Source organism: Camellia sinensis, chromosome 14 (assembly GCF_055761805.1).
Source record: "Camellia sinensis isolate YWXY chromosome 14, ASM5576180v1, whole genome shotgun sequence".
NCBI classification, from domain to species: Eukaryota; Viridiplantae; Streptophyta; class Magnoliopsida; order Ericales; family Theaceae; genus Camellia; species Camellia sinensis.
Window position 1 is genome coordinate 18,672,638 of NC_138974.1, and position 27,165 is coordinate 18,699,802.

Here is a 27,165-nt window from a genome sequence, read left to right on the forward strand (position 1 = left end):
AGACAGAGGTCCAGCTACAGATCGTGATACAGTTACACCAGATGAGGGAGTTTCACAGCTCACAGCAGTATCCGATCTTCAGGCAAAGACAGGATCAGGGGCAGCACATGCAGGAGAGGAGGGGTCACACTCACAGGCTCCACAGGCAGTCAGTGGAGGGCCACATGCAGGGGAGGGAGTGCCAGATATTCAGAGAGTCTACCGCAGGAGACCGAGGAGGGAGGCCCACGGTCGGGGTTGTGGGACTGGGGGCAGGTTAGGGCATTAGCGAGTGTGATATGGAGTGTATATATATATATATATATTTTTGTAGTAATTGTTATAGTTTTTGTAAATCAAACTTGTACAGATGATGTAAATGTGTCATACTTATTTATTCGAAATTATAATTTCACAATTTTTTATTCTTACTTATAAAATTTATTTTTCAGGGTTTAGGATTTATTTTTTTATAAAATTGAAGTTAAAAAAAATTAAGAATTAAACTATAAATCCTAAACCCTAAAATAAAAATAAATAAGGTAGCGTTTGGTAACATTTACGTTTTTTGTTTTTGTTTACAAAAAATTTAAAAACTGGTTTTTGTTTATTTTTAGAAAAACAAAAATTACAAACGCGTTTGGTTTGAACAAAATGTTTAAAAACCCATAAAGTTGATTATTATAAAAAATATGTTTGTTCAGGCCTAAAATATTTATATTTATTTTTATTATTTATAACAATGGGATCACACATATTATAATTGAAAAAAATAATTGAAAAATATTTAACTGAATTAAAAGATTAATTGAAAAAAAATAAATAACTAGACAAAAAATGAATTGAAAAAAAATTATTTGAAAATATTGATCTCAATTTCATATAGTTGATTATTATTTGCTATTATAAATTTTATTATATATATATTTAATATTGGTCTTCATTTTATAAAATAAAATTTATATATATTAAAAATTATATTGGTTTGGTGTGTGTGTGTGTGTGTGGTTTGGTATGTGTGTGTGGGATGAGGGTTTGTGTGTCAAAGAGAGAGAGAGAAAAGAGAAAAGTGAGTGTGTAGAGTGAGTGCATGGAGTGGCTGGTATTGAAAGTGTTCTTCAAAATAACAATAACGGAGAGAAAGCAAAGGTATTTGTTATTTGTAGAATTACAAGAACTCTTCAAAAATAATTGAAATATCCCCCTTCATTGATAAGTCGTTGATAAGCATTACAAATCCATTACAACATAAATGGTTTGGTCATTCATCCAAACAATTTCATTCATTATCATCATCATCTGACATCTCAATATCAGATTCATACATAACATCCATACTCCAGGCAAAGTACTGGTGTGCATCATCCATTAACCCATCTTGGGCACGCTCATTTGTGGTCTTCATTAGTGAGGACCTTTGCAAACGTTGGTTCATGCGATTAACTTCGTCGCAGATACGATGCAATGCCCTTTGCAACAACTGTGGAGTGTCAGTTAGCATACGCATGGCTAACCGACGAGGAAATTTAATATTAACTTCACGACATAACTCAACAAGAACGTTTGCTCGAGTTATGCGAAATTTCCACTCAACTCTCATGGTATTGACGGTGGCACGTGAGTAACGCAAATTTGGATTTAATGGGTATTGAAATTCATCTCCATCTGTAACCCAATAGCGACCCATTGCTGAATATAGATCAACCACCGTATATCTTCATGACTTTCTTTATTGAATTGTAATGAGTTAATGAATGTTCTGGATTAATAAATGGATTAATGTATGTTGAATTATGTGAATACTTAAAACACATAAAACAAAATAGGTAGCTCGGTGAAAAGCTTCCCTTAACTGGGGCTCGTGAAATAGGGATCCTCTACGTAAAGAATTTCAATCTCCATCAAGAAAGAAGAAAGAGTCACCTTCCAATTCCTGGAAGTCCAGTAAAAATGATGACTCTGGTAAGGAATGAGGGGTTGACAGAAAACTAAACTCAGTGAAACGAACTACCGCCTTCAATAACACATAAAACAAAACAGGTAGCTCAGTGAAAAGCTTCCCTTAACTGGGGCTCGTCAAATAGGGATCCTCTACGTAAAGAATTTCAATCTCCATCAGGAAAGAAGAAAGAGTCGCCTTCCAATTCCTGGAAGTCTAGTAAAAATGATGACTCTGGTAAGGAATGGGGGGTTGACAGAAAACTAAACTTCGGGGGCTAGACAAACAAGCTCAAAACCAAGTGGTTGGTCCAATTGAGGGACTAATAAAGTTCACACAAACGAACTACCGCCTTCAATAACACATAAAACAGAACAGGTAACTCGGTGAAAAGTTTCCCTTAACTGGGGCTCGTCAAATAGGGATCCTCTACGTAAAGAATTTCAATCTCCATCAGGAAAGAAGAAAGAGTCACCTTCCAATTCCTGTAAGTCCAGTACAAATGATGACTCTGGTAAGAAATGGGAGGTTGACAGAAAACTAAACTTCGGGGGCTGGACAAACAAGCTTAAAGCCAAGTGGCTAGTCCAGTTGGGAGATTAAGTTTAAAACCCAATTGGTTTTACTTGATTTGCTTGTGAAAATCACTATTTATAATTAATTATACCGAAACAGATTGTTTTCTGCACCTTTTTAAAGAAATTGACGATTCTCTTAGTATAGAATAGCAATCAACGCAAGGCCAAAAATGTAAAAAACTAGACTTGTAACTAGTTCTAATGACGCTGATTTGTTATTTTTCGAATTTATACCCAAAGAGAACAACACTTCCGAAATTACTATGTAACACCAATTTTCTGGACAGATTTGAATGCACCAGTTTTCTGGACAGATTTGAATGCACCATGATATTCACAAACATTGGTGGCCAAGTACTCCTGCCTAACCCACGTTTCACTCACAAGATCCACCATTATTTTAAAGTTGATTTCAAAAGTTGAGATTGTAAATATTTCCCAAAATATTACAAATTGAATATTCAAAAGTTGATTTTAAAATAATTCCAAATGACAACAAAAATTCAAATAGTCATACTTTTCAATGAAATACAAATAGTAGGTCGTAACAACGAATGATGCATAGCTAAGTGAAACACAACATTGCCTACATAAGCTTTATTTTTCCACACATTGAGTAGTCAAATCGTGGAGAGACTTGTCAGTATATGCAGATGGATTGTCAAGTCATGTGACCTGGTGCACAGGCTTTAATTTTGTCGATTTTTTGCTCAATTTTTTTATTACAGTGACAACTCATCTCTTATTGATATATGTGGGATTCTCAATTTAGAAAGTCACATGGCAACAGTAAATTCACTGATTTACCTTACAGTGAACATGCCCTTATTTTGTCCGTATATGCAGATGGATTGTCAAGTCATGTGACTTGGTGCACAAGCTTTGGTTTTGTCGATTTTTTGCTCGATTTTTTTTTTTACAGTGACAACTCATCTCTTATTGATATATGTGGGATTCTCAATTCAGAAAGTCACATGGCAACAGTGAATTCACTGATTTACCTTGCAGTCAGCATGCCCTTATTTTGTCCGTATATGCAGATGGATTGTCAAGTCATGTGACTTGGTGCACAGGCTTTGGTTTTCTCGATTTTTTGCTCGATTTTTTTATTACAGTGACAACTCATCTCTTATTGATATATGTGGGATTCTCAATTCAAAAAGTCACATGGCAACAGTGAATTCACTGATTTACCTTACATTGAGCATGCCCTTATTTTGTCGGTATATGCAGATGGATTGTCAAGTCACGTGACTTGGTACACAGTATTTGCTTTTCTCTGTTTTTTCATTCTAGTGACAACTCATACCTTATTCATATATGTGGGATTGTCATGCAGAGGCATCTTCCTAAAGCCGTTCATAACCAAACTATATAAACGACTAAAGGTGAAGACACAACCTTACAACTCATTTCACCCTACGAAATTATCATTCATTTGTTTTAAAAAATTAGCATGGCTACACGATTCATGGAAGGGAGTGGGAATCGCAGAGGTGGTAGGAACTTGCAAAGGGGTGACAGTTCACCACGATGAGGGAGAAGGGGATGTGGCGATGCTGAAGACGATTCATGGGAGGGAGTGGGAATACCTGTTTTAGATTATGCTTGTGGTTATCGTGATAGGTTTGGGAAGCGACATTTTTTGATGCCCAAGTATTATCCAATTCAAGGAGGTTCATGTATGGAGCCATCTGACAATCAAACAGGATATGGTTTATCTGACGCTGCTCGTCTCAAGTGACCCGCACTATTTATAGAGCAGGTACAGCTGGAAACCTTAAGTCGGGAAAATCAACTTCAGGTGCCAAAAGCACATTCTGTTGAGATCCAAAAGGAAGATCCTGATAATGTTGATCGACTATATGAAAGACTACAACGTGAGATTTCTCAAATGCGCCGTAGGTTAGCCCGCGATATGCAGCTATACATAGTTAAGAAGGATGCCCAGAAGAACAAAACAGAACCAAATGTTGCGGCTATCAAGGGTATCATGGAGGATCATGAACTTGTCTCTGACGCTAAGCTTTCGAATTATTTAGACTCTGAGCTACTTGCCGATTTAAGCGCGAATTAGGTGTTAATGTCCACACTTCGGCAATATTAGGTCGGCATTAATATGTAATGTCTGTGTTAGACTAAGTGTTTCCGTAATGAGTTTGTCAGATTGTCTGCCTAATATTTGTCTGTCTAACTGTTATGTTTATGTATTGTGTGTTCAGTTCAGGGTGTCCAGGATGTATGTAATGTGTGTTCAGTTCATGGTGTCCAAAATATATTTTTGTGGGAGACTTATGTCTGTACTACTTATGTAGCTAAAAACTGTTACATTTGCAACTTCAGTTATGTTGTTTTCATGCCTGTATGAGTATTTAGTAAATTAGTGACTTCGTATATCATGTATTAAGTTTTATTACAAAGATGTTGACAAAATTTACTTTAGGAGCTCTCGCGGTGGCCTTCATCTTCTTGGCCTACTCCGCGGTGCTCTTCGCGTCTCACCCTTCGTCGTTGCTCGTCGAACTGCACAGTGTGTGGGTGTGTTTCGGACTGTAGAGCATGCATATCACCTTCTAACCCAAAACAAAGACGAAAGAAAAAAAAAATAATGAAAATGGGTATTTTTCTAAACTGGTTTTCTAAATTACATTCTCACCTTCTAACCCAAAACAAAGATAAAAGAATAAATATATATATTTAAATGAAAACGGCTTTAGTAAAGCCAAAATAATTTTCTAAATAACACCTTCTAACCCAAAACAAAGACAAAAGAAAAAAAACAAAATTTTACATGAAAACGGCTTTAGTAAAGCCAAAAAAAAAATTTAATTACATTATCACCTTCTAACCCAAAACAAAGACAAAACAATAAACAAAAAAATTTATATGAAAACGGCTTTAGTAAAGACAAAAAAAAAATCTGAATTACACCTTCTAAACCAAAACAAAGACAAAAGAAAAAAAAAAATTAACATGAGAACGGCTTTAGTAAAGCCAAAAAAAAATTTATGAATTACATTATCACTAAAACAATGACAACAGAAAAAAAAATTTAAAAAAATAAAATAAAATTTAAATGAACAGTGAAAGCGTGGTTTCAATCCATGCTTACTGTAGTGAACAGTGAAAGCATGAATTTTGTAAATGAACATGATTGGCTTAATAATATCTAAATGAACATGATTTTAAAATTATATATATGAAAAATATTATGTAAAATTAATATATGAAAAGAGGCCTTTCCCATAAAAATTTAAATGATATATAAATTGGCTTAATTCCCAAATGCTTAGTAATTAGTTAAAAATATTATGTAAAATTAATATATAAGAAGAGGCTTTTCTCATATTATGTAACACAAATTAATATATGAAAAGAAGAGGTTTTTCCCATATTATGTAAAATTTCCGAATTACACCTTTTAAACCAAAACAAAGACAAAAGAAAAAAAAAATTAACATGAGAACAGCTTTAGTAAAGCCAAAAAAATTTTATGAATTACATTATCACCAAAACAATGAGAACATAAAAAAAAAACAAAATATTAAAATAAATAAATAAATAAATGAACAGTAAAAACGTGGTTTCAATCCACGCTTACTGTAGTGAACAGTGAAAGCGTGGTTACAATCCACGCTTCTTTAGCTGAACAGTGGAAGCGTGATTCACAATCACGTTTTCTTCAAAAAAAAAAAAAAAATTTATTTGCACAGTGAAAGCGTGGTTTGGAACCACACTTTCTTCAGAAAATGATTAAACGAGATGCACAGTGAAAGCGTGGTTTGGAATCACGCTTTCTTCAGAAAAAAAAATTTATGTTAAAAGCGTGATTTGCAACCACGCTTTCTTAATTAAAAGCGTGATTTGCAATAGCGCTTTCACTAGTCATCACATTTTAGGCTCCAAACAGTGAAAACGGGATTTGTAATAGCGCTTTAGCCTAGTTTGGGAATTCCGTCCAAACTAGGCCTAGTTTGGGAATTAAGATACAAAATAGGTTTAATATGGGAAAAGCCCCCAGAGACTGCTACCTAGCATTCCCTGACACATGCCGCTCAATTGTGTCAAACAATAGTACTGTTATGCAAGAACCTGATTTCAATCACATAATAAACGATAACAAGAAGAAGCAGCGCACAAACAAACACAAGATATACGTGGTTCGACAAGATGCCTACATCTGCGGCGGAGAAACTATCAAATCCACTATACGCAATAAGGATTACAAAAACATCCTGCAACTCTCTCTGTTTTCTCTCTTAACCCAAAAACGTATAAATTGATAGTTTAATGAGCCGAAATTAACATCACAGGCCCATAAATATCAATTTCGGCATCGCAAGGGGCCCGCCCCTCGAGTGAGGGTATGGTGAATACAAGACACCTCACAACAAGTACAATACAAGTGTATTTGGGGATTTCCTCTGTACTTTCTCTCTCAGGCTCTCAGTTGCCACACCCTATTTCACTAAAACTTGCCTCATTCCTCACCCAGTCCTCCTCACAACTACCACAACACCACCAGACATATTCAACCACTCACAACTTCATCAATCTATTTACAATAGTCATGTCAAAATGTCCTTTCCTTGATAAAATTTTCAAGGAAATATATCACAAAGAAATTGCACTTGGACACGGATCTACTCTCATTAAACTAATAAATCTAAATTTAAGAGTACAAGGGTCATGTATTTTATAGGTAATTATGAAGCTTTACAAAGAGAGATCTCTAGAGCAGTAATTTTTTCTTAATTTTGAGCCTCTAAAATCCACTCCTTTCGCACTTGTAAGAAGTATGTGCCAACTTATAGATTACATATGTCCAGTACCAAGTTCATTATGAACTAGTGTTGTCCTGTTCCTATACTACCTACAAGTCGTTTCAACAAAAATTTCTTTTTCCATGGCTCTCCAGGATTAGCAGTTTATTTTCAAATGCTTTCCTTCCTGAAGAAACATTTCTCCGCAGTTAAGACTGAATCACTCAAATCTCCTCTCATCTAAGATCATTTTTCCAAAGACCTCCATTTGAGTTACACAGTTTCCTTTATGCAGCTAGCATCTCTCTCTCCTTCCTTACTTCAAACAAAAGGTACAATCAAAATCACCAAAGACAGCGCAGGATCCCCAGAGGACAATTTGATGATAATAACAGATGAACTGAACTATTACTAGGGCTGCACCACAACACAATATATGAATAGGAAGGTAAGAGAGAGCAGCCCTTTTTGTATTTAACATAATAAAGCAAGCAGCAAGAGGTAACACTCAATGCACCTTTCTTCATGTCATTTTCCCTCTTCATTTATTTCTTGAGTTTTCTGTCTGCCCATGGTTCCTTTGGGTCCTCAAGCCACAACAATTGATGCATAAGATAATATTTTTGGCTAATTTGTTCAAAAATTGACAATATAATTAACATCTATAAAAGATAAATTTTCATGGTTCTAAATCTTTCACTTAATTATACTTACTCCTGAGAGAAAAGGCTAAATCCTTTGTTACCATCTATCAGTTTCACAAATTGGTCATGTTTTCAAGTCTGCAGAGTTTAGCTTGCTCGAATGCCTTAGGTGTCCAATTTGAATGCATTTTAGAAGAAACTTACAATGGTTTTCCTCATTTGTGAGATGTTGTAAGAATTAAATGATTTAATTAATCTAATCCAGGGCATTGAATACACTTCATCTACAAAATGGGACACACCAGGTCTAGGATCAATGATTTTGCAGGCACATAGAGCATACCATAGCTCAACACCAAGAAGTAAGACCCTATCACTATATCGAAAAAGCAATAAAGTTTAGCCATGAAAGCATCACAAGAAGTCCAATTTGCAGTATTCAAATGCTGAAATTGAATTGTCAAAATACTATGAGCATGGCTGGATCCTAGATGAGATTGTATAAAAACAAACCTATCCACTTTGATAATCTAAGAGTAAGCTCATGATGTAACCTTGGCAATTATGAAACAGAACACTACAGAGGATTAAATTACAACATAAATTTAATTTTTAGAACTAAAATCTAAAAATGTGTTTGGTTGGAGGATTTGATAAGGAAAATGAAAAAGGAAAAGAGATAAAGAGAAAAATAAATAAATAACATAAAAATAAAAATAAAAAAATTAGTAGGATCCGAATTTCAAACTATATTTGGTTGAGTTGGAAAATGAAGAAAGAGAAGAGCCTAACTAAACCAAAAGACAAAAAGTGTGAGATTGCATTTCACTCTTACTTTCTTTCCGCTATAACCAAGCAAAAAGTAGGATTGCATTTTCTTCTCTTTTTATCTCTCATTAAATCATCTAGCCAAACACAGCCTTAAAAGGTACAATGTACTCTGGTCTTCCATGATATATAATCATATAACTTAGAGTATCTCTAACGGTGTATTTTTTTTTCTCACTAAATTTGAGTAAAAATTCCATTTAATATCAAGTGCTCTGACGGAGTATTTTGAACTTTTATCTAGGTGGACGATCGGGCGGATATCCAGCCGGTCGACTGGACAATGTAATTTTTTCACAAATTTTTGTAAAGAAGTGGTTATCTGAAGACATCCGGTAGTGAAAATGCAACGGCTATGAACAATAAATTGATGAAAGCGGCCAACCATCCTCAGTTTGGTGAGCAGGAAAAAGAATCAGTATGTTTGATTTGAGTTTTTTGAATTAAATTTTTTAAAAACTGAGTTTTTTAGTTTTCGTATTTTTTTGTTTTTAGTGAATATTTTTAAAATTTTAAACATTTTTTTTGCTTTTTTAGATGCACCTTACTTAAATGTATTCAAAAAGTAAAAAATTTGTGAAAAAATATTTTTAAAAATTAATAAATATATAAAAATATAAAAAATGTACTAAATTCTCATATTTTTTTTATATTTTTAATATTTAGTAAATTTTTAAAATGTTTTTTTCAAATTATTTTTACTTTTTAGATATATTTATGTCAGGTATGTTTAAAAATTAAAAAAAATGACTCAAAATATTTAAAAATTTTAATAAAAATAAAAAAATGTGAAAAATAAGAAAATAAATTTTTTTAAAAGTGATTTTGAAAAATAATAAGCAAGCATAGTGAATGAGTTTTCATCAAATTTACAAAAGAGCTCAGCAATCAATTCAGTCAACATTAGTCACTCTTACAGTACAGTGATACACCACATTTCATAGCATTCTAATCAAGTGGTTATGTTGTTTCAAAAACTAGGGTTTTGAAAATACAATTTCAACAAAGTTCCCTTACCCAATTCCATTCTCCAAGCCCTCAATTGTCACAAGAATCAGGAGCTCCACTCTCCACCTTCACCTTCACAGCACAGCAACCCTTCTTCCTCTCACTACAAACACCATTACCCTTAACAATGTCAATCCTCCTCTCCAAAAACTCAGAATTCTCTTTCCAAACCTCTCCATTAACATAAACCTCCTTCTTCCAAATCGGAACCGAAGCCTTGATCTCATCAATCAGAAATTTACAAGCATCCAAAGCTTCAGCACGATGAACAGCCGAGACGGCGATGAAGACACTGGTGTGGCCGACTGGAACGGGGCCGAGGCGGTGAGCGACGGCGATGGAGTGGAGATTCCAAGAGGAACGAGCCGATGAACAGATGGATTTGGTGCAGCGAATCGCCATTGGCAAGTAAGCTTCGTATCTGAGCTCTAAGACTTGGTTGCCATCGAAGGTGTCGCGGGTTGTTCCGGAGAAAGTAGCTATGGCGCCGCAACTTGGAGATTGGACGTAGTTGATGTATTTGGCTATGTCGATTGAAACGTTCTCTTCTAAGATTTCGATCAGGTTCTTCTCATCCTCTTCGTTCGCCATGTCTGTTTGTTTGTTTGCTTGCAAGTTGCTTGTGAACCAGAACTAGAGAGAGAGAGAGAGAGAGAGAGAGAGATTTTTTTAGCAACCGAAAATTTATGGAATTTGCAATTCACGGGGTCCTATTTCACTACTAATTACGCAAACCACTCGAGGCTTAATTGCAATAAAAAATGCTATGAACCCAATCAATACATAATTTACCCTGCATGTGTTTGCATTAGGGGCGTTGCGGTTGGGTTTTGGATGGTTTGTAAATTGGTTTGGACCTGTGTTTGTATGTATGTAGTTTGGAAAAAATTTAACCTGCAATCGGTTTGCGTGGATAGGGTTCACAGATGTGCAGATGGTTGTGAACGGTTTGCCGATTGAAATTTTTTTTTTTTAATTTATTTTGGAGCTTTTTTTTTTTACTATTTTGTAAATATTTATTTTGAGTCATTTTTTCTCATTTTCTAAAATGCTCCAAAATTAATAATTAATGAATTAAAACTTATAAAATTAAAAACATAACAAAATCAATTCTTAACACAAACAAATTATTCAAAATCCTAAGGTAGCATTTGGTAACGTTTACATTTATATTTACAAAAAATTTATAAACTGATTTTTGTTTATTTTTAGAAAAACATAAATTACAAATGCGTTTGGTTTGAACAAAATATTTTAAAAAATTTAAAAACATAAATTAAAAAATATGTTTGTTCCGGCTTAAAATATTTATATTTATATTTTATTATTTATGACAATGGAATCATACACGTAATAATTGAAAAAAAAATTAATTGAAAAAAAATTGATTGAAAGAAAAATTTACTTGAAAAAAAAAATTAATTGAAAAAAAAAAATTGTTAGTCAAAATTTTAAATTTCTGTTTAAAAATCAAGTAAACTCATTTTTTGAATTTATGATTTTCCTCAAATTTATAAACTGAGATAACTATTTATAAATCAAAAAAATTATCAAACAAGTTTTTATGACAGTTTTTTTAAATTTTTGTAAATATAAATCGAAAATTAAAAACGAAATAGTTATCAAATAGACCATAAACTTTTAAATCAAATCATAAACTAAAACAAGTACATCTTACAAAATCCTAAATTAGATCATCAATCTCATTCATTATATATTACCTAACAATACAATTAAAGTAAAATTATTCAAAATCTTAAGTTTACCTACTAGTAATTCTTTATTAACTTTTACTTTCATCTAAAATACAACAATTAAATAACAACGGTCTAGGGTTTTTTTTTAAGGTGTAAGTTCGGGTGGATTCTTATGAGTGCTGGTGCCATATTTCAAACTGTATCTTTCCTCATTATGTCTACAAAACTGTCTATTTGTATGCGGATCAGTTCGGATTGGGCGGTTCGGATAATCTTATGCCCAACCCTAGTTTGCATAATAGAGATTAAATTATTAATATATGAGCTCCAAGTAAAATAAATTTAAACTATTAATTTATTTTCTAGATAAATTAGTTGATAAAGGTGGGTTTGTAGTGTTGTTGAATTGCAATTGGCTGGTCACTAATTTTTGAAAAATAATGACTTTGTTTGCTTGAATGAATTGATTATAAGTTATTTTAATTTAAGAATATTTTTTTGAGCTAGATTTTGAATGTTTGTAACGGGCTTTTTAATACAATTTTTGCTTACAACTTATTTTGTATAAATAATTTAAATAAATTATCAATTTAAAAAAAATTAATTATTTAGCAATTAGAAAACAGGTGCTCTAACTTTTTTTTTTTTATTATCAATTTTTAACTTATAATAAATAACACCAAATAAAGGCAATATTTAAATTCCCTACATAAGCTCCCAAAATTCAACTGATAATGATGTGATGTGTATAGTGTCAAATTTTAATTTGTTGTATACCTAATCGTACAAAACTTAACTCCCTGAGTTAACTTTTTAATTTTTTGACTTTTTAATTATTTTAACTAAAGACTAAAAAATCTCATTTAGAATGGACTTTTTAATTTTTTTAATTTTTATGATAAAAAATAAAATAATTATGATTTGAATATGATATTTCGTTTTATTAAATTAAAAAAATTATTTTATCTTTTCATGACTAAAATAACTCAACCCAACCCATCATGTCAAACGGAAAAATTTTAGATATAAATTGTTGGCCTGGTTCACTTTCAATGTGGTAAGGTGTTTTAACAAAAACAAGTGAGAAATGGTTGCCTGCAGCGTCAATGATGAATACACGAGACAAAGAGTACGGACAGAAAAACCAACACACCCGGTGAACTTGATATCAAACTCATAAAAGTATATCTCCGATTCCATCAGCCAAAAACATAGAAAAAGAGTCCAATTCATACACTTGCCTTTTTTTTCCAAAAAGAACTCAAGAAATTACAATGATAACTATTTTTTGGATCGAATAGCAATTTAGCCATCGTGCAAAAGTCATCAACTGTCAATGAACTACACTCAAAGATTGTGTTTGCCCAGATTGGCAGACCACTGCACATACATACTTCAAATATATAAGGGTGAAAACTTGTTACAATCAGATAAAAGAGGCAAATAAAAGGATGCCTTGGTGTTGACAAGAGTAAAAAACCAAAAAACAAAAGACACAGGTTAAAAGAGTGGTTACAATCTTGAAATGTCAGATTTCACAAACCTGTAAATAGATGAACGCTAGGAAATCAAATATAATTACAATTCTTGAGGAGAGTAGAACATAGATTTGTCATGTTTCTGGAGGAGCTCTGTCATCTGGTCCGGCAAGCATGATCTGTCATTTTATAAATAATTACATGATTTCCGGGGAGGCTATTTCGGTGACTCAAAGCATAGATGAGTAAATTATAGACAATTATTCCATGTAAATCATATAATAGAAACTTGACTCACATTGCAATCAAATGCAAACCTCCTGGCAAGCATGATGGCTGCATTCCTTTCCCTCTCTGACTCGAATGCCAATATAAAAGAAAGCCCTACTTTTGCTTGCCAAAATGATGCTTGAGCTGCAGCATTCCCACCACCTCTAACTCCACATAACTAAACGATGAGGAAGCAAGTCAGAAGTACTATAAACATGGTTTTTGTCTCCATCAGGGTCCAAAAAAATAAAAATTAACATTTTAACACAAATGCCTAAGCCTATAATAGAGGCCGTGACTAGCTTCGGATAAAACAAAACCTTCGGCGAACACCAATTACTGCGTCTTAACATGTTAATCAATTAGCAAGTATTCAAACATCAGTTAAAAGCCTAGAAGTTGGTAATTACAAATGACGCTAAGGATTGTGTTACATAAAGACACACCTATAGATGGTTAACAGAAGAATTAGGTACATAACTTATGTAATTTGAAATTGTCACGTTGTGTTATTTTCTACGTAAGCGTATTTTTGTACTTAAACGTTTTTAATACAAATATGATTAATTGAGGGAGAGAACCCTAAGTTACTCTCTTTTCTTTTGTCCCCTATAGTTCTCTCTCTCAACCTCTCTAGCTATCTTCTATCTTCTATTTTGCTCTTATTTCTTCTCTCTAAATCTAACTCGGCATCATAACTCTGGTTCAAGGAGATCCTGGGTGCAAGTATTGTTGCCCCCCACTGTATCTGTCATTGTACACTTTATTCTGTTTGTCTTCATTCACCATGTTTCTCAGTCTGTTTGTCACTCCACATGCGAGACAGGGTTGCTCTTGAAGGGGAGTGTTAGCTTGATATACATAGTTGGACCCATTTCCTAATAGTTTAAGCTTTTGGGACAATTGGTGACTTAACAAAAATAATATTGAAAAGGAACCAAGGAAAGTTTGCAGTTAGACAGTCCAGCAAATAATGAAACCATAATTGGTGTGAGTATTTTATCGAATAACCATCTCCTAAGAAATTTAGAAAAAGCGATTGTGCATTCAGTATACGATTTACATGCTATATAGGAAATTGAACCTTTCCAGATTCAATACCTAACCAGCTGTATGACCAAACACTAGGTCGCCCAAACAGAAGCCAAACTGTTCTTATGTCATGCTCCTTTGTTTTTTTCTTCATTTTTAAACTAACACGCACGAACACTGAAAATAAAATAAATTAAAATCAAAGTACAAAAAAAGGTTACACTACCTGCATTGAAGTGGAATAGTATTCTTTAGCTACTGTTGTTTTGCCTTTACAGAGTTTGATCCTCATTTTACCCACATGAAGTACATGGATAGATTGTGATGGGTAATCTACCCCATTCATTTGAGCAATGACTACCTGGGAAGCAACATAAAAGACAATCAACAGGGCTAAACAATGATATAAAACATGAAGTCATGCTAACACTAAAAGATGAGATGAAACATTATGATGTGTCAGTAAGGCCCATTACATTCACTTTCTCCAGACTAAGTTGGACTCTGAAATAATTTGAACATTTCGAATTTCGGGAAAAATCAAGCTAAGAAATAAAACCAGATAGAGTTGTGGAAAAAAAGGCACCAGTTTGGGCAAATCCACGTCATAAAATTTGGCATTTTGACATTAATGGGACATTTAAGAGAGACCTCAAAAACACGAACAAAATGTGCAATTTTTCAAATCCACACAACACATAACTAACTGTTTGGAAGAAGAAACAAAACAATTAAAATATGTAGTTTGTCATCAACGAGCAACATAGTAGGAGAGTTAAATACGGGGATAAATTACAATTATTTCCTTATAATTATGCAAGTCAAAGACATCAAATTTTGAACTTCTGGTCAATTCATCAGTGCATATATTGTTAATCTACCCAAGGAACAGGCAAGTTAGCAAGATGCACATATATATATACCCATATTTGTTTGTCTGCCTATAAATTAAGTCAACATGCCACTATCAATAACCAATTTTTTTTTTACAAAAAAAGGATAACATACATTGAATTCCGTGTCATGCCTTCGCACCAATGATTCCACGTAGTTTCCTAATCCTGCAGCTGTTTAGGATGGATAATTGCATCAGTCATTCAAGTCTGGAAACGTAGCATTAATATGCATAGTGAGCTGCAATTTTAATTTTAATTTTTGAAAATGGAAATATACAAAACTGAATCAACATAATTCAAATTCTTGTAAATAGAGTTGGGAATCCAAGAGACCAAACCGGGATCAACTGGACCAGTGGTTGTCAATGCTATTTTCTGGCCATCTACAATAATTTCAGCTTGCAAAATTCGACTGACATCAAAGGGATCTGGAGCGTACACTGATTTGGTGGCTCCTGGCATATTGGAACTCGGTTAGGTTCAGTAATTTACCAATTGTTATCTAATATCCCAAAACATTCAAAAAGAAGGGGAAAAAAAACTGTATTCTCTTCAGAAATAACATGCAATATAGAGTGGGAGACAGTGATGCCCCAGATGAAGGAACAATAAACATTAAAATTCTTCAAGTGCAAAACAGGTGTTCAATGTCAAATCTACACCCATACTATATAAGCAAAAAATGATACTATTCTTTGAGCACGGATACCTCTCCGAGAGCGGCGAATTAGTGTCGGACACGGACACGCGGTGGACATGTGTCCGACAAGCAGTAGAAGATGTCCCCTTTTATTTATTTATTTTTTATTTTTTGCAACCGGACATGTAACAGACACATTCAGGACACCGCGGGATGAAATTCATAATTTATGAAACTTCTGTTGGGGTCAATTTGTAAAAAAAAAAAATAGATCAATTTGTTAACTTAGAATCGAACAATACGAGAGAGAGAGCAAGAGAGAGGGGCTCGTCAGGCACACTGGGTAGCTCTTCACTGGTCAATCGTCGATCGTTGGCGAATCAGTGTCGGACACAAACATGTAGCGGACATGTGTCCGACACGCAGTAGAAGATGTTCCCTTTTATTTTTTTATTTTTTATTTTTTGCAACCAGACATGCAACAGACACATTCGGGACACCGCGGGGTGAAATTCATAATTTATGAAACTTTTGTTGGGGTCCATTTGTAAAAAACAAAAATAGATCAATTTGTCAACTTAGAATTGAACAAAATAGGAGAGAGAGAGAGAGAGAGGGGCTCGTCAGACACACTGGGTAGCTCTTCACTGGTCAATCGTCGCTCGTCAGTGATCGGTGGTCACTAGCCGCTGCTCTTACTGTTATTTAAGGTAAAACTTCGATCTTCTTCGTCATTCTTCTTCTTCTTCTTCGATCTTCTTCTTCTTCTCCGATCTTCTCTGTCGTCTCTCTCAGTCGCTCGCTCTCTCTCTCTCTCTTAATCACTCTCTCTCTCTTCTACTCTGATCTTCAACTTTTATTTTCTTTTTTCTTTTTTTCTTTTATATAGTGATTGTAACATCTCTGCCTCTGTCTCTCTCTCTCTCTTCTATTTTTTTTTCCCGATTTTATTTTATTGTTTCTTTTCTCTCTCTCTGTCTCTATTATTTGATTATATATACATATTTTCTAATTAGTTTTGTTAATTTTAATGATATGTGTTATTTTGTATTTTTTATTACCTTTCAATGATTTTTTTATAATTTTATGACATATAATAAATAAATTTAATTATATATATTAAACGTGTCGTGTCTCCTATTTTTTTAAAATTTGCATGTCCGTGTCATGTTGCGTGTCCGTGTCCGTGCTTCATAGATACTATTAAATAAAATTAAAAAAAAAATAAAGGAAACTCATGTTGGATAACAGCGTTGAACAAAATAAAAATGGATAAGAAAAAAAATAACCATGCACAAATAAAGAATTCAGGATAATTTTAAATAATTCTAATAATAATAATAATAATAATAATTAAAAATAATGATGATAGTCATACTGATAACCTTAGCCTAATAACCTTAAAGTTATGGGTTCAAGTCTTGAGACCATCCCTTTGTGCATTATGTCAAAGGTTAGGTACGTACTCAATCTTTCCCCTCCCAAAGACACATTAATGTTTACTAATTGGCCACTTTTTTTTTCTTCTTTTTTTTTTTGATGATAGTCATACTGATAAAAATATTTTTTTAAAAAAATATAAAATCTACCACCATAATTTAAATACATAAGAAGAAAAACTTAATTATTAACAACCAACTTAAATACTTTCACACAAAAAAAAAAAAAAAAAATGGACTACTAGAAGTTGATTTCAATCCTCGTACCCATAAAAAAATTGATAGTGGAGGTTTAAGCAGAGTATCAAACTTAGAGTAAGCAAATATCTCTGTTCAAAGAGAACGAGGTAATCAAATCCTACGTTACATGAACTCGGGTGGGTGTCGGGTGCAGATATGTTATGTATAGTGTCGGATTAGGGCCCCTAAATTTTAACAAAATTGAAGGGCCCCAAACTAATTTTAGCTCTTATAGCTTTAGTAGGTTAAAAAATAAAAATTCAGTCCAACTAATCCAAGTTCACAAACTCAAGTTGTGTTACATGGACTCTTCTATTTCCCCCACAGTAGCCGTGTCCACTGGATATGACATGGGTAAGGGTGTGGGATATGTGTCCAACATTCATACCCAATTTCGACACTCGGATCCTTTAATTTGTTACAATATATGAGAAGAAGAAACTCACATTTGCTAGTAAAATAATATTTTTAGTCTCTCAGATGATTTAAATATAAAAATTTAATATTTTTTCTAAATCCTATTCAATTTCAAGTATTTGTCTATATAATTTACAACATTTCATCCGAAAATATTATATAATATGCAATATATATGTGTATATGACGCGTCCCCGTACCCATATCCAATTTTGGATATGTATCCCAAGATCTTAAGGTTTAAATTTATGAAGGTCTGACGCTTGAATCCGCATCCTCATCCGCACCCGCACCCGCACTCGATACTCGTACCTGGTCCATGTAACATAGAACTAAAGTAAAGGACCCTTATAGATTATGTAATCTTAATTAGTTATTTTGCATCCAAAAATGCCAGAAGTGTAATACTTAATTGATACTTTTTTGTAGTAGATTCAATTTTTATTTGTTATAATTACTTTAGATTTCATTTCCTATTTTTTCTTCTCTTTTTTCAGATTACACGATGTTTTTTTCTTGTTGTAAATTGAAATTTGTAAGAGTATAAAACAAGACTATTCTTTTTGTCTTTTTGAGTTTTTTAATGATTTCTTCATGTCTTGATCTATGTGATTAAATTTAGTTTATAATTTTAGTAATTATATATATAAGCAGAATTTGTGTAGGTATTAGCAATTAAAAAAATTACAAGTACTTAGCATTTTATCTTTTATCATTTTTTTTTTTGGGTACTTACGTGTATGTCCTAATAAATGGACTTATTGTCTAATAAGTCTTATGGAAAAAATTTGTCATAAAAAAGTCACTAATTGTAAGTTTTAGCGACAATTTATAAAAATCATGACAAAAAAAAAAGTCGCTAATTATCAATTTATAGCGACATATATAAAAAATTGTCACAAAAAAATTATTTTTAGCGACAAATTTACCAAGACTTATTTTCAATAGGACTTGATGGGAATTAAATCTAACTATTAGGACCTATTAGTAGTTTACCCTTTTTTTTTTCTTTTTTTCATTTTTTTTTTTTGGGGGGGGGGGGGGGGGGCGGTGTAATTATGTATAAAAGACCCCATTTCAAAAATTCCCCTAGGGCCCCTAACAACTCAGGGCCAGCCCTGTGTCGGATTCATCTCATTCTCATGTTATAGACACTAGGACACAGCTATATTTTATATTTCTTAAATACTTGTCTTAATTTAATTTTTTTTAAGGATTTAGAAACTCAAATATAAGGGTTATATAAAAATGGATCTATTGCCAGTTCACTTAGTGGTCCAGATTTCAAAATAATAGATCTATTGCCATGTGCAAATGGCTTAATTAAAAGGTCTGTCAAGAAGCTCAAGAAGTCATTAGAACCTACAATAATTTGAGTAAAATGCAGAAACAATGTCAATAACATCAAAACTGAAAGTCAAAAAGTGATGAAGCAAGCTTTATATATGTAAATCTAAGGGATTGTTTGGGATGATCTAAATAAGTGCACTTTTTGACTTTTTATGAAATATGAGTTGGGTTTGAAATGATGTGTTAGAGAGGTGATGTGACTTAAATAGGATAGTGACTTTTTGACTTTTTGTCTTTTTCGAGACATGCCAAACTTGGCCTAAATATGGTCAAGCACTGCTCCAGTTTGCAAAAATATTATCTAGTTCAAAAAATTTCACACAATAAAATCTTTTCCATTTCACATATGTAGGTTTTTGCATAGTAATGGTAAAATCTTTACCATTACTATACAGATAAAAAATTTCGCATGCAAATTTCACACACTACGGCCTTTACACCCCGCAACCGCAACTGCGTCACCGCCACCATTACGGCGACTGCAACCGCTTGTCAGATTCTTGAGTAAGACAAATGAAGCAAAAACCTACATATGTTAACTTGCATGCGAAATAACCACAAGTATTTGTAACCTAAATTCCATGGTTCTCTCTCTTCATCTAAGATAGGGAATACTAATATAATTAACAAGCACAATTATCACTGTGCACAATATTCTCCAAAAGATCAGTTAAGTTGACAAAACAAAATAGATCCATCTAGTATAATTAAGTGCTTCCCACAAAATGGTGACAAGAAAGTGCAGCCACCTTCTGCATACATACCTGAAATAAGATCCTTTTTGCCACCTTCTGCTGCCAAACGATACCATTGAATTGAACATCCCGAAAGTTCTGGAGCACTATCAGAGCAAGGTTGAATCCTTAAATATGAACCCAAAGTTTCAGAACCATCTAATTCATATGAGTGAGCCAAGTTTTCCTCACCCCTCCTGCTCTTTGCCAGCTGAGAAGGTCATGGAAATTAGAGTGCAATATTTTAATCACAAAACATCCATATCTCCACATCTCTGCATCATCGAATATGGTCTAAAAATGCAGAAAATATGAAGTACAAGCATAACAGAAGTTTTTACTGGTTGGATTTGGCTTACACTCCCTATCACTATAACAATAAAAGATTCAGAGAGAGAGAGAGGAGCAGATGACTATCCATACCACGATTTAAAAATAAATAAAACAAAACAAAACAAAACAAAGGTGAAATATAAAATTAAGATTAAAATGTGAATATATATATATACATGAAACATGGACCGTTCCAATACTCAAAAGATCAAGTGGATCCATGTGAAATTTTAGCTTTACCGATCCATGTATAACCTAAACTCCTTGGTCGATGAGGTTGTTCTAGTTTACTAAACAAAAAAGAACACAAGAGATCCAGAGGATGCAATGGCTAGGTTGGTCTCAATAAAGCGGAAGTCTGTTTAATGAGGAAAAAAGAGATACTCTGTACATGGTAAACAGGTTCCAGAGAAGTGAACCAGTACTCCACAGCCTGCATTGATTAAAAGAGTAGATAGGCAAGGTTCAAGGTGAATCTTCGCATTTTGGTTTGAAGCATAGGATCCCAGAATTTAAGCTATGCAGGTCTAGGACGTTGTCATTAGAATTTTGTCCTTCAAATAATATAAATAATTCTGAACATGAGGAAATATTTGTTTAATTTCTTCAAGGTGTGGTGGCAATTTCCAACCCTATGTAACAAATCCAATTCTAGACAGATATTGTATTGCACTATATTAGTTATATTAGCATAAGTTTAACCTGAATCCATTTCTAAGTAAATCCTACCAATCATTCAGTTTATAATATGAGCCTACCAACTTGAGGGGTTTATAGAAAAACTCCACTAATACAATTCAACATGCTGTTTAAGAAGCTAAAGTGAGGTTCTTAAACCTCATGGGCCCCCGATGCTAGAATTGAAACAACTCATTCCCATTCCCACCCCCACCCCAGATTCAAGGACCTCAACACTCAAAAATTGTCAGAAGTGCAATTCTTTGCCCTGTAAACATATGTACTTAGCTTGCTTCAAGATCTTAGACTATATTTTCAGCACAAATTACTTGGGGAACCTTTAAACAAGCTAACCAACCTATGAAACCAAGGCAAAAGAGCAGGACAATAACTACATCAAGAGAAAAAGAAATAGATCTACATAAAATTTTAAGAGTTGATGCAGCAACTTAATATTGGGAAAACAGTTCATGCAGCTAAACACTAATCTCAACTTCTGATACTTGGGGGCCATTGAAAAAAGAATAACATAAAGAACCACCCACACATCAAGCATACATGAACAGACATTGATTGATCATACAAAGAAATCAACAAAAGTTAAGAGAGAGAGAGAGAGAGAGAGAGAGAGACGAAGAAACGAACAAACCTCTTTCTGAAGCAGAAGAGAATGTTTAGATTTCTCAGCAAGCTGAAGTCTCAATGCTTGAAGCTCATGCTCCATGTCCATAACCTACAAATTTTTATGTTTAATTCACTTATGCAATAGAAGTAACTATATCCAAAAACAAAACTAAATGTTTGAATTGTAAAGAACATACATTACTATGAACCCAAACAAGCTAAATTATCTACTAATAAAAACAAAAACAAAAAATTAAATTAAATTATATTTACATTGCAGCGCAATGAGAACAATGCTGAGAGCAAATACAATGTAAAAGGAGCCTAGTTTAATTCATTAGAACTAATACAGCATACGTGCATAACAAGAACGTTTACCTAATTAGGCACTAACAGGAAAGTGGCATGGTTGCTTGTATTTAGTCAAGTTTTAGTGATACAGAGTATAAAAAGCTCAAGGAAGGCTAAATTCAAAGAAGTAAAGATATTTGGACATTGGCATGATTTCAAAGAGAAGCCAATAGGAACCTTATATAATTATGTTTCTAATGTTATTATTATTAGTATTATTTTACAATTATTTTTATGTTTTCTAGGATTTTTAGATCAGGGATATTTTGGTAATTTTCATATTTGCTAACAAGGCTATAGGGGTCGCCCATAGGTTGTCTTGAGGGTCAAGTTATTTAATTGATTTTTATTTATGTTTCTTATTTGGTCTTAAATTGATTTTGAAAGCCGAGATATTTTTAAAATATTCTTTTTTTTGTTCTAGTTGAAATATTTCCAAAATCTATATAAAGCCATGTAATACTTCGAATTTAATAGAGTGGATATTTTATAGAATTTTTAGAGCTTTGAAGCCTCTTTGGTTTTGTGTGATGCAATGCTTAACCCTAGGTATGATGCCTAAGGCCTTTAAGAGTAATTCCTAGAACTATCTTCTTCTTTCCCTTCCTTTCTTTCTTAAATTTCAGTGTTTTCACAGCCCAAGAACAGCCCCTAACAACACTGTCCTACATCATCCTACTATCCCTTTCAAAAAAAACTACACTTGTGAACAGGACATCTCTTTAAACAGCAGCCTTCATTATCTTGTGCAAGACCATAATTTTCTCAGCTCATATTATTCAACTCATCCATATAATAAGTTATTGTCCGAAATATATGAAACTCTTTATGTTTCCAAGAACACATATTTTATAAAATTAGGACCATACCCATAACCTGAATCAGCTTATTTACAGCAGTCAGAAACCAACCTAAAATAATGGTCTTCTTTCTTTTCTTACAGCACTGGAATATTTTAAATCAGAGAGAAAGATGTACTAGTGTTCTGCTTGCTTGGAAGTGCCCAGAGCTAGCAGCAATTTCTTTATCATATTGTTGGTTTTCTTCATGGAGAAAACTGAAGAAAAATTGACTTATTTCATAGGAGGATATATTTTAAAAGTTAAAAATACAACTTTATTCCTGCAACTATTACATTCTTGTAAAGTTTCTTGTTTCAGGAAACATGCTGCAATCCCTTTCTTATTGTATCATTGTCAATAAGAAAACCATAGACTTGAACCTGCATCTTTTTAGTAATTTAAATCAAATAGTTGCCATTTATACTAGAGAAGAGTCAGGAGCAGCATGGGAGACTAGTTCTAAATACTAAATGTATTTGAATGCTTTCAAATGGAAAAGACATGTCCATTGCTATTAGGGAAAGAGAACCATTCAGCTTGACAAGGCATGCTTTAGTCCTTTAAGTTTCAACCGAACCTTAAAAAGTCACTTCAATGACATTGACATCATCTTCCTTTGAAATGGTTCACAGCTAATATTATTGTCGCCATCAGAATACATTTTACCCCACCATCTCACTATACCATGCATGAAACTTACTCCAGAGATCAAGTTTAAACCAAAAATTAATTGGACAACAGTTTCCAATGTACAAATGGAAACGGTATCATTTTGGCTGAGTAAAACTTAAAATCCAAGAGTACATGGCCAACTGAAGAAACTGAAAATATGGTACGGGAATATTTTAATGCCATATTAGTAGCTGAAGTCTTTCAGGAGCTGAATCTCAAAATTGAAAAAAAAAAATTTAATTAGGATTAAAATCACCTTTAACTAAGCATCTTCTGCATTCAATGTCGAGTCAAACTTCTCCAACTAAAACAAGGGAAATTTAGCTGACCCCTCCATTGGACCCTTGATTGATGAAAAGGGCAACCCAATTTATTTTGCTTCATAAACCCCCTAGGGAGAAGGCGCATAATTGAGTAGGGACAAAATAAAATATCTTCTTCTTTTTTTCTTGGACAACATTACTGGAGTAACATGTTAATGTGAACCAGAGTAACATGTTACTGTGAGACAGAGTAACATGTTACTGTCAACATCAATTTCGACAATAATAATTGATGATGTAATTGATTCCCGGGTGGATGGGTCGGACCGGCCCAGGTTCTCCAGACTCCGGCTCAGGAAGGCTGGCTCCGTCAGATGACCTGCAAGCAAGTTCAGGGGGGGAACGGGGTAGTCCCCCAGTGAACCCTCCGGTGCAAGAATTAGAAGAGCAGAGTATGAAAAGACTGTATATCGAGAGATCAAGAGAGAGAGCAACCTAACCTCCTTTTTTTTCTCTTATCCTTGCTTATATCCTTTGGTCATCATTTTTCCTGTCTCTTGTGACGTGCTTTTTCCGCCGAAAGCCTGTGCCATAGCTCATCTTGTTTAGGGTGATGGAGGCTCTGTTCCGGCGGGGAGTGCTGTTGTAATAAATGCTGTGATGGGTTGCATTAATGGTGATGTGTTGTGATAATAACTCTGCAGATCTTTGTCTGCTGATGTGGCCCGTGCCCCACCTGCCGTGTGCCTAAATGCCGTTGGCCCTTCATGTCTAGGTGGCCTCCAGCTGTTCTGGGCCTTGTCACCCAAGCAACCGGGTTGTGCCATTGGCCCCAAGCACTGGGTTCGGGGTGGTTTACCGTGGGCCGTGTGCCTTGTGGGCCTATCCATGTCAGTAGTCCCCCATTTCCGAGTGCAGCTTTAGACCAACGAAGGGAATAGTGAGAAGGGAGAGAAGTGTGAAACGGGTGGAGAGGCCGACTGGAAGGTGGCCGAGCGGGAGAGGTCGGCCGTGAGGCGGGGCGACCACGAGGGTGGCCGAGCGGCAGGGGTCGACCGTGAGACGTGCCGATCATGAGGGTAGCCGAGCGGGAGGGGTCGGCCGTGAGGTGGGCCGACCACGAGGGTGGCCGAGCGGCGGGGGTCGACCGTGAGGTGTGCCGACCAGGGGGGCGTGGGGTTCTAAAATGTGCTGATGTGAAAATGGAAAAGACAGGGTAAGGGTAGGGGACAGTGCATCGTGGCCATACACGTGGCAGTGTCGTGGGGGAAGATGAAGCGTTGGGGCAGGAAATGAAGCGATAGGTCAGGGGGGGTTTTGAAAAAGGCGGTTTTGGCGGTTGATTTGAAAGGTTTTGAAACGGGTGAAAATTAATGTGGATCCGTGGAATACGGGCAAAACCGTAGGTTTTAGGTATAATGCGTTTTACCTACCGTGGGACAAGAACTCAAAATATCCAACTCTTGCACGGTGTGCGACATATCTGTGTAGCATTCTCTCAACTTTCTTGTGGTTGCGTCAGAAGTGTTTTGTGAGCAAGCCCTAGAAATGGCACAAGAAGGAGTAGTTAACGTGAGGGTAGACCCGTTGGGGGACGATGATGGGGAGGAGTTAGCAGCGCAGTACAGGGCAGAGGCATCGGACTTGATATTGGCCCCAAAGCCATTAAACCAGGTGGAGTCGGGGCAGTGGCACACTAAGGCGGACAGATCCACGCTCACGGTGGCGGATTTGGAGGCGATTAGGGGGCGATACCAGATTCCGGCGGAGGTAGATTTACGGTTGCCGACGTCAGAGGAAAGGCCGTCTATGGTGAAGCCAGGGGAGTTTTCCCTGTACGAGGAGGCGCTGAAAGGGGGGCTGAGGCTGCCATTGCCTCAAGTGGTGGTTGATGTGCTAAATCGCCTGGAGGTAGCGCCGGGGCAGTTGATGCCCAATGCGTGGAAGATTCTGATGGCTTGTGCGAGTGCGTGGCCTAAGGCGAATGGAGGAGAGGCCATGACGATCGACGAGTTCTTCTCATGTTACAAAGCGTCGGGGCAGCAAGAAACGTGGGTCACCCTACAAGCAGTGATGGGCAGGGGGTTGGTGTCGGGGCTGCCTACGTCGATCAAGGGGTGGCGGCCACGGTGGTTTTTCGTGTCAGTTAATGGGGGGATGGGGGTGCGCACCATGTGGAAGGTGCCAAATCGGTCGATGGAGTCTAGGCTAGGGGTGGTGGCGGAAGAGAGGGTGAAGAAAGTGAGGGAGTGGAGAGAGAGAGAGAAAGCCAGATGGGACGATCTTGTCCAGCCGTCAGCACTGTTTGAGGCGGGGTTGGGACCGCAGCCGAAAGGTGGAGACCTCGACCGGGGGGAGTTGGAAGAGAGGAGAAGAGCACAGGAGATGGAGGATCGAGCCATTATGGCCAAGGCCGCGAAGTTGATAGAGGCGCAGAGGGGCCGACCGGCTGAACCGCTCTCGCGGGAGAGGATCCGACCGCGCCCTAGGCCTTTGGGGGAAAAAGACTTGGGTAGCTTTGAGCCGCTTCCGCCGCCTGTAGACCCTATAAAGGAAAAGGCCAGAGGGGTTGTGACGGTCATGAAGAAAAAGAAGGAGAAGAAGAAGAGGGGGGCTCCAGAGGAGGCTGCAGAGGAGTCTGGGGCCAAGAGGGCGAAGGTGGCCCCAACGGATGCAGAGGAGTCTGCGGCAAAGGACGCCCCAGAGGAAGTGGAGATCATCCCAACGGTGGAGGTTGTGGAGGTGGGTCCACCAGTACAAGCGGAGGCTGGGGTGGGGGAGGCGGCGCCGAGCGGGAGGGAACAGGTTCAGGGGAGGCCCGACCCCCAGGAAGGGGGGGTTCGTGTGGCCACGGCTATTTATCATGCGCGCGCGGTAGCTGGGAGGATGGAGGGAGAAGAAGGCCCAGCCAGGGCGGGAGCCGACCGCCTGGTGAGGATTGTGGACGAAGGAGCTCTGCGCGCGGCATCTGGGTATAGTGAGGCCGACCTGCTGAGGGGGTTATGCTCCGCCCAAATGGAGGTGACTACCTTAGCGGGGGCTCTTCTCAGGAAAGCTGGGGCCGCCAAATTGAAGGCTGAGGAGGTCAGGGTCCAGCTGGCCAAGTTGAGGGAGGATAGTGCCGACTGGGAGACTGCCTATGCCGACCTGCCAGCAGTCAAGTTGGAACTGGAGGACACACGCCGTAAGGTTGTGTCACTGGAGTTCCAACTGGCTGGTGAGCACAAAAAATTGGAAGAGTCCGAGAAGGCCTGCGCGGTGGCGGTCGAGAGGCATGAGGAGGCTATGACCAGCAATGAAGAGCTGGTCAGGCAGAAGGATGAAGCGGACTCCAGAATTGGAGACCTGCTGAAGGAGCTGGGGGAGGAGCGCACCAGAGCAGAGGAGGACAAGGGGAGGCTTCTGAGGGAATGGGAGATGGAGAAGGTGAAGATGGCGGCGGAGCTAGAGGGTCTGAGGAAGGGGATGGA

General features: G+C 36.2%; 2 protein-coding genes across 2 annotated transcripts in view; both read right to left on the reverse strand.

The window, feature by feature from the left end:
• Positions 1-9,599: 9,599 nt before the first annotated feature.
• On the reverse strand, positions 9,600-12,428 carry LOC114273606 (molybdopterin synthase catalytic subunit). The gene has a single exon (XM_028215432.2). It carries the CDS (start codon positions 10,328-10,330, stop codon positions 9,770-9,772), a length of 561 nt encoding a protein of 186 aa, XP_028071233.1. The 5' UTR covers positions 10,331-12,428; the 3' UTR covers positions 9,600-9,769.
• Positions 12,429-12,648: 220 nt separating this feature from the next.
• The window catches only part of LOC114279426 (stomatal closure-related actin-binding protein 1), a 29,820-nt gene continuing 15,303 nt past the window's right edge, over positions 12,649-27,165 (reverse strand). The window contains exons 7-13 of the mRNA XM_082906614.1: positions 21,593-21,676; positions 19,963-20,143; positions 15,451-15,567; positions 15,225-15,283; positions 14,443-14,577; positions 13,213-13,362; positions 12,649-13,093 (exon numbers count right to left, since the gene is read on the reverse strand). Of these exons, the coding sequence (XP_082762740.1) occupies positions 13,049-13,093; positions 13,213-13,362; positions 14,443-14,577; positions 15,225-15,283; positions 15,451-15,567; positions 19,963-20,143; positions 21,593-21,676 (771 nt within the window). The 3' untranslated portion in view covers positions 12,649-13,048. The remainder of the gene's footprint in view (positions 13,094-13,212; positions 13,363-14,442; positions 14,578-15,224; positions 15,284-15,450; positions 15,568-19,962; positions 20,144-21,592; positions 21,677-27,165) is intronic.

What these genes read in the sequence shown, in the direction of transcription:
- LOC114273606 (XM_028215432.2), bottom strand. Translation starts at nt 10,330, where the DNA reads ATGGCGAACGAAGAGGATGAGAAGAACCTGATCGAAATCTTAGAAGAG.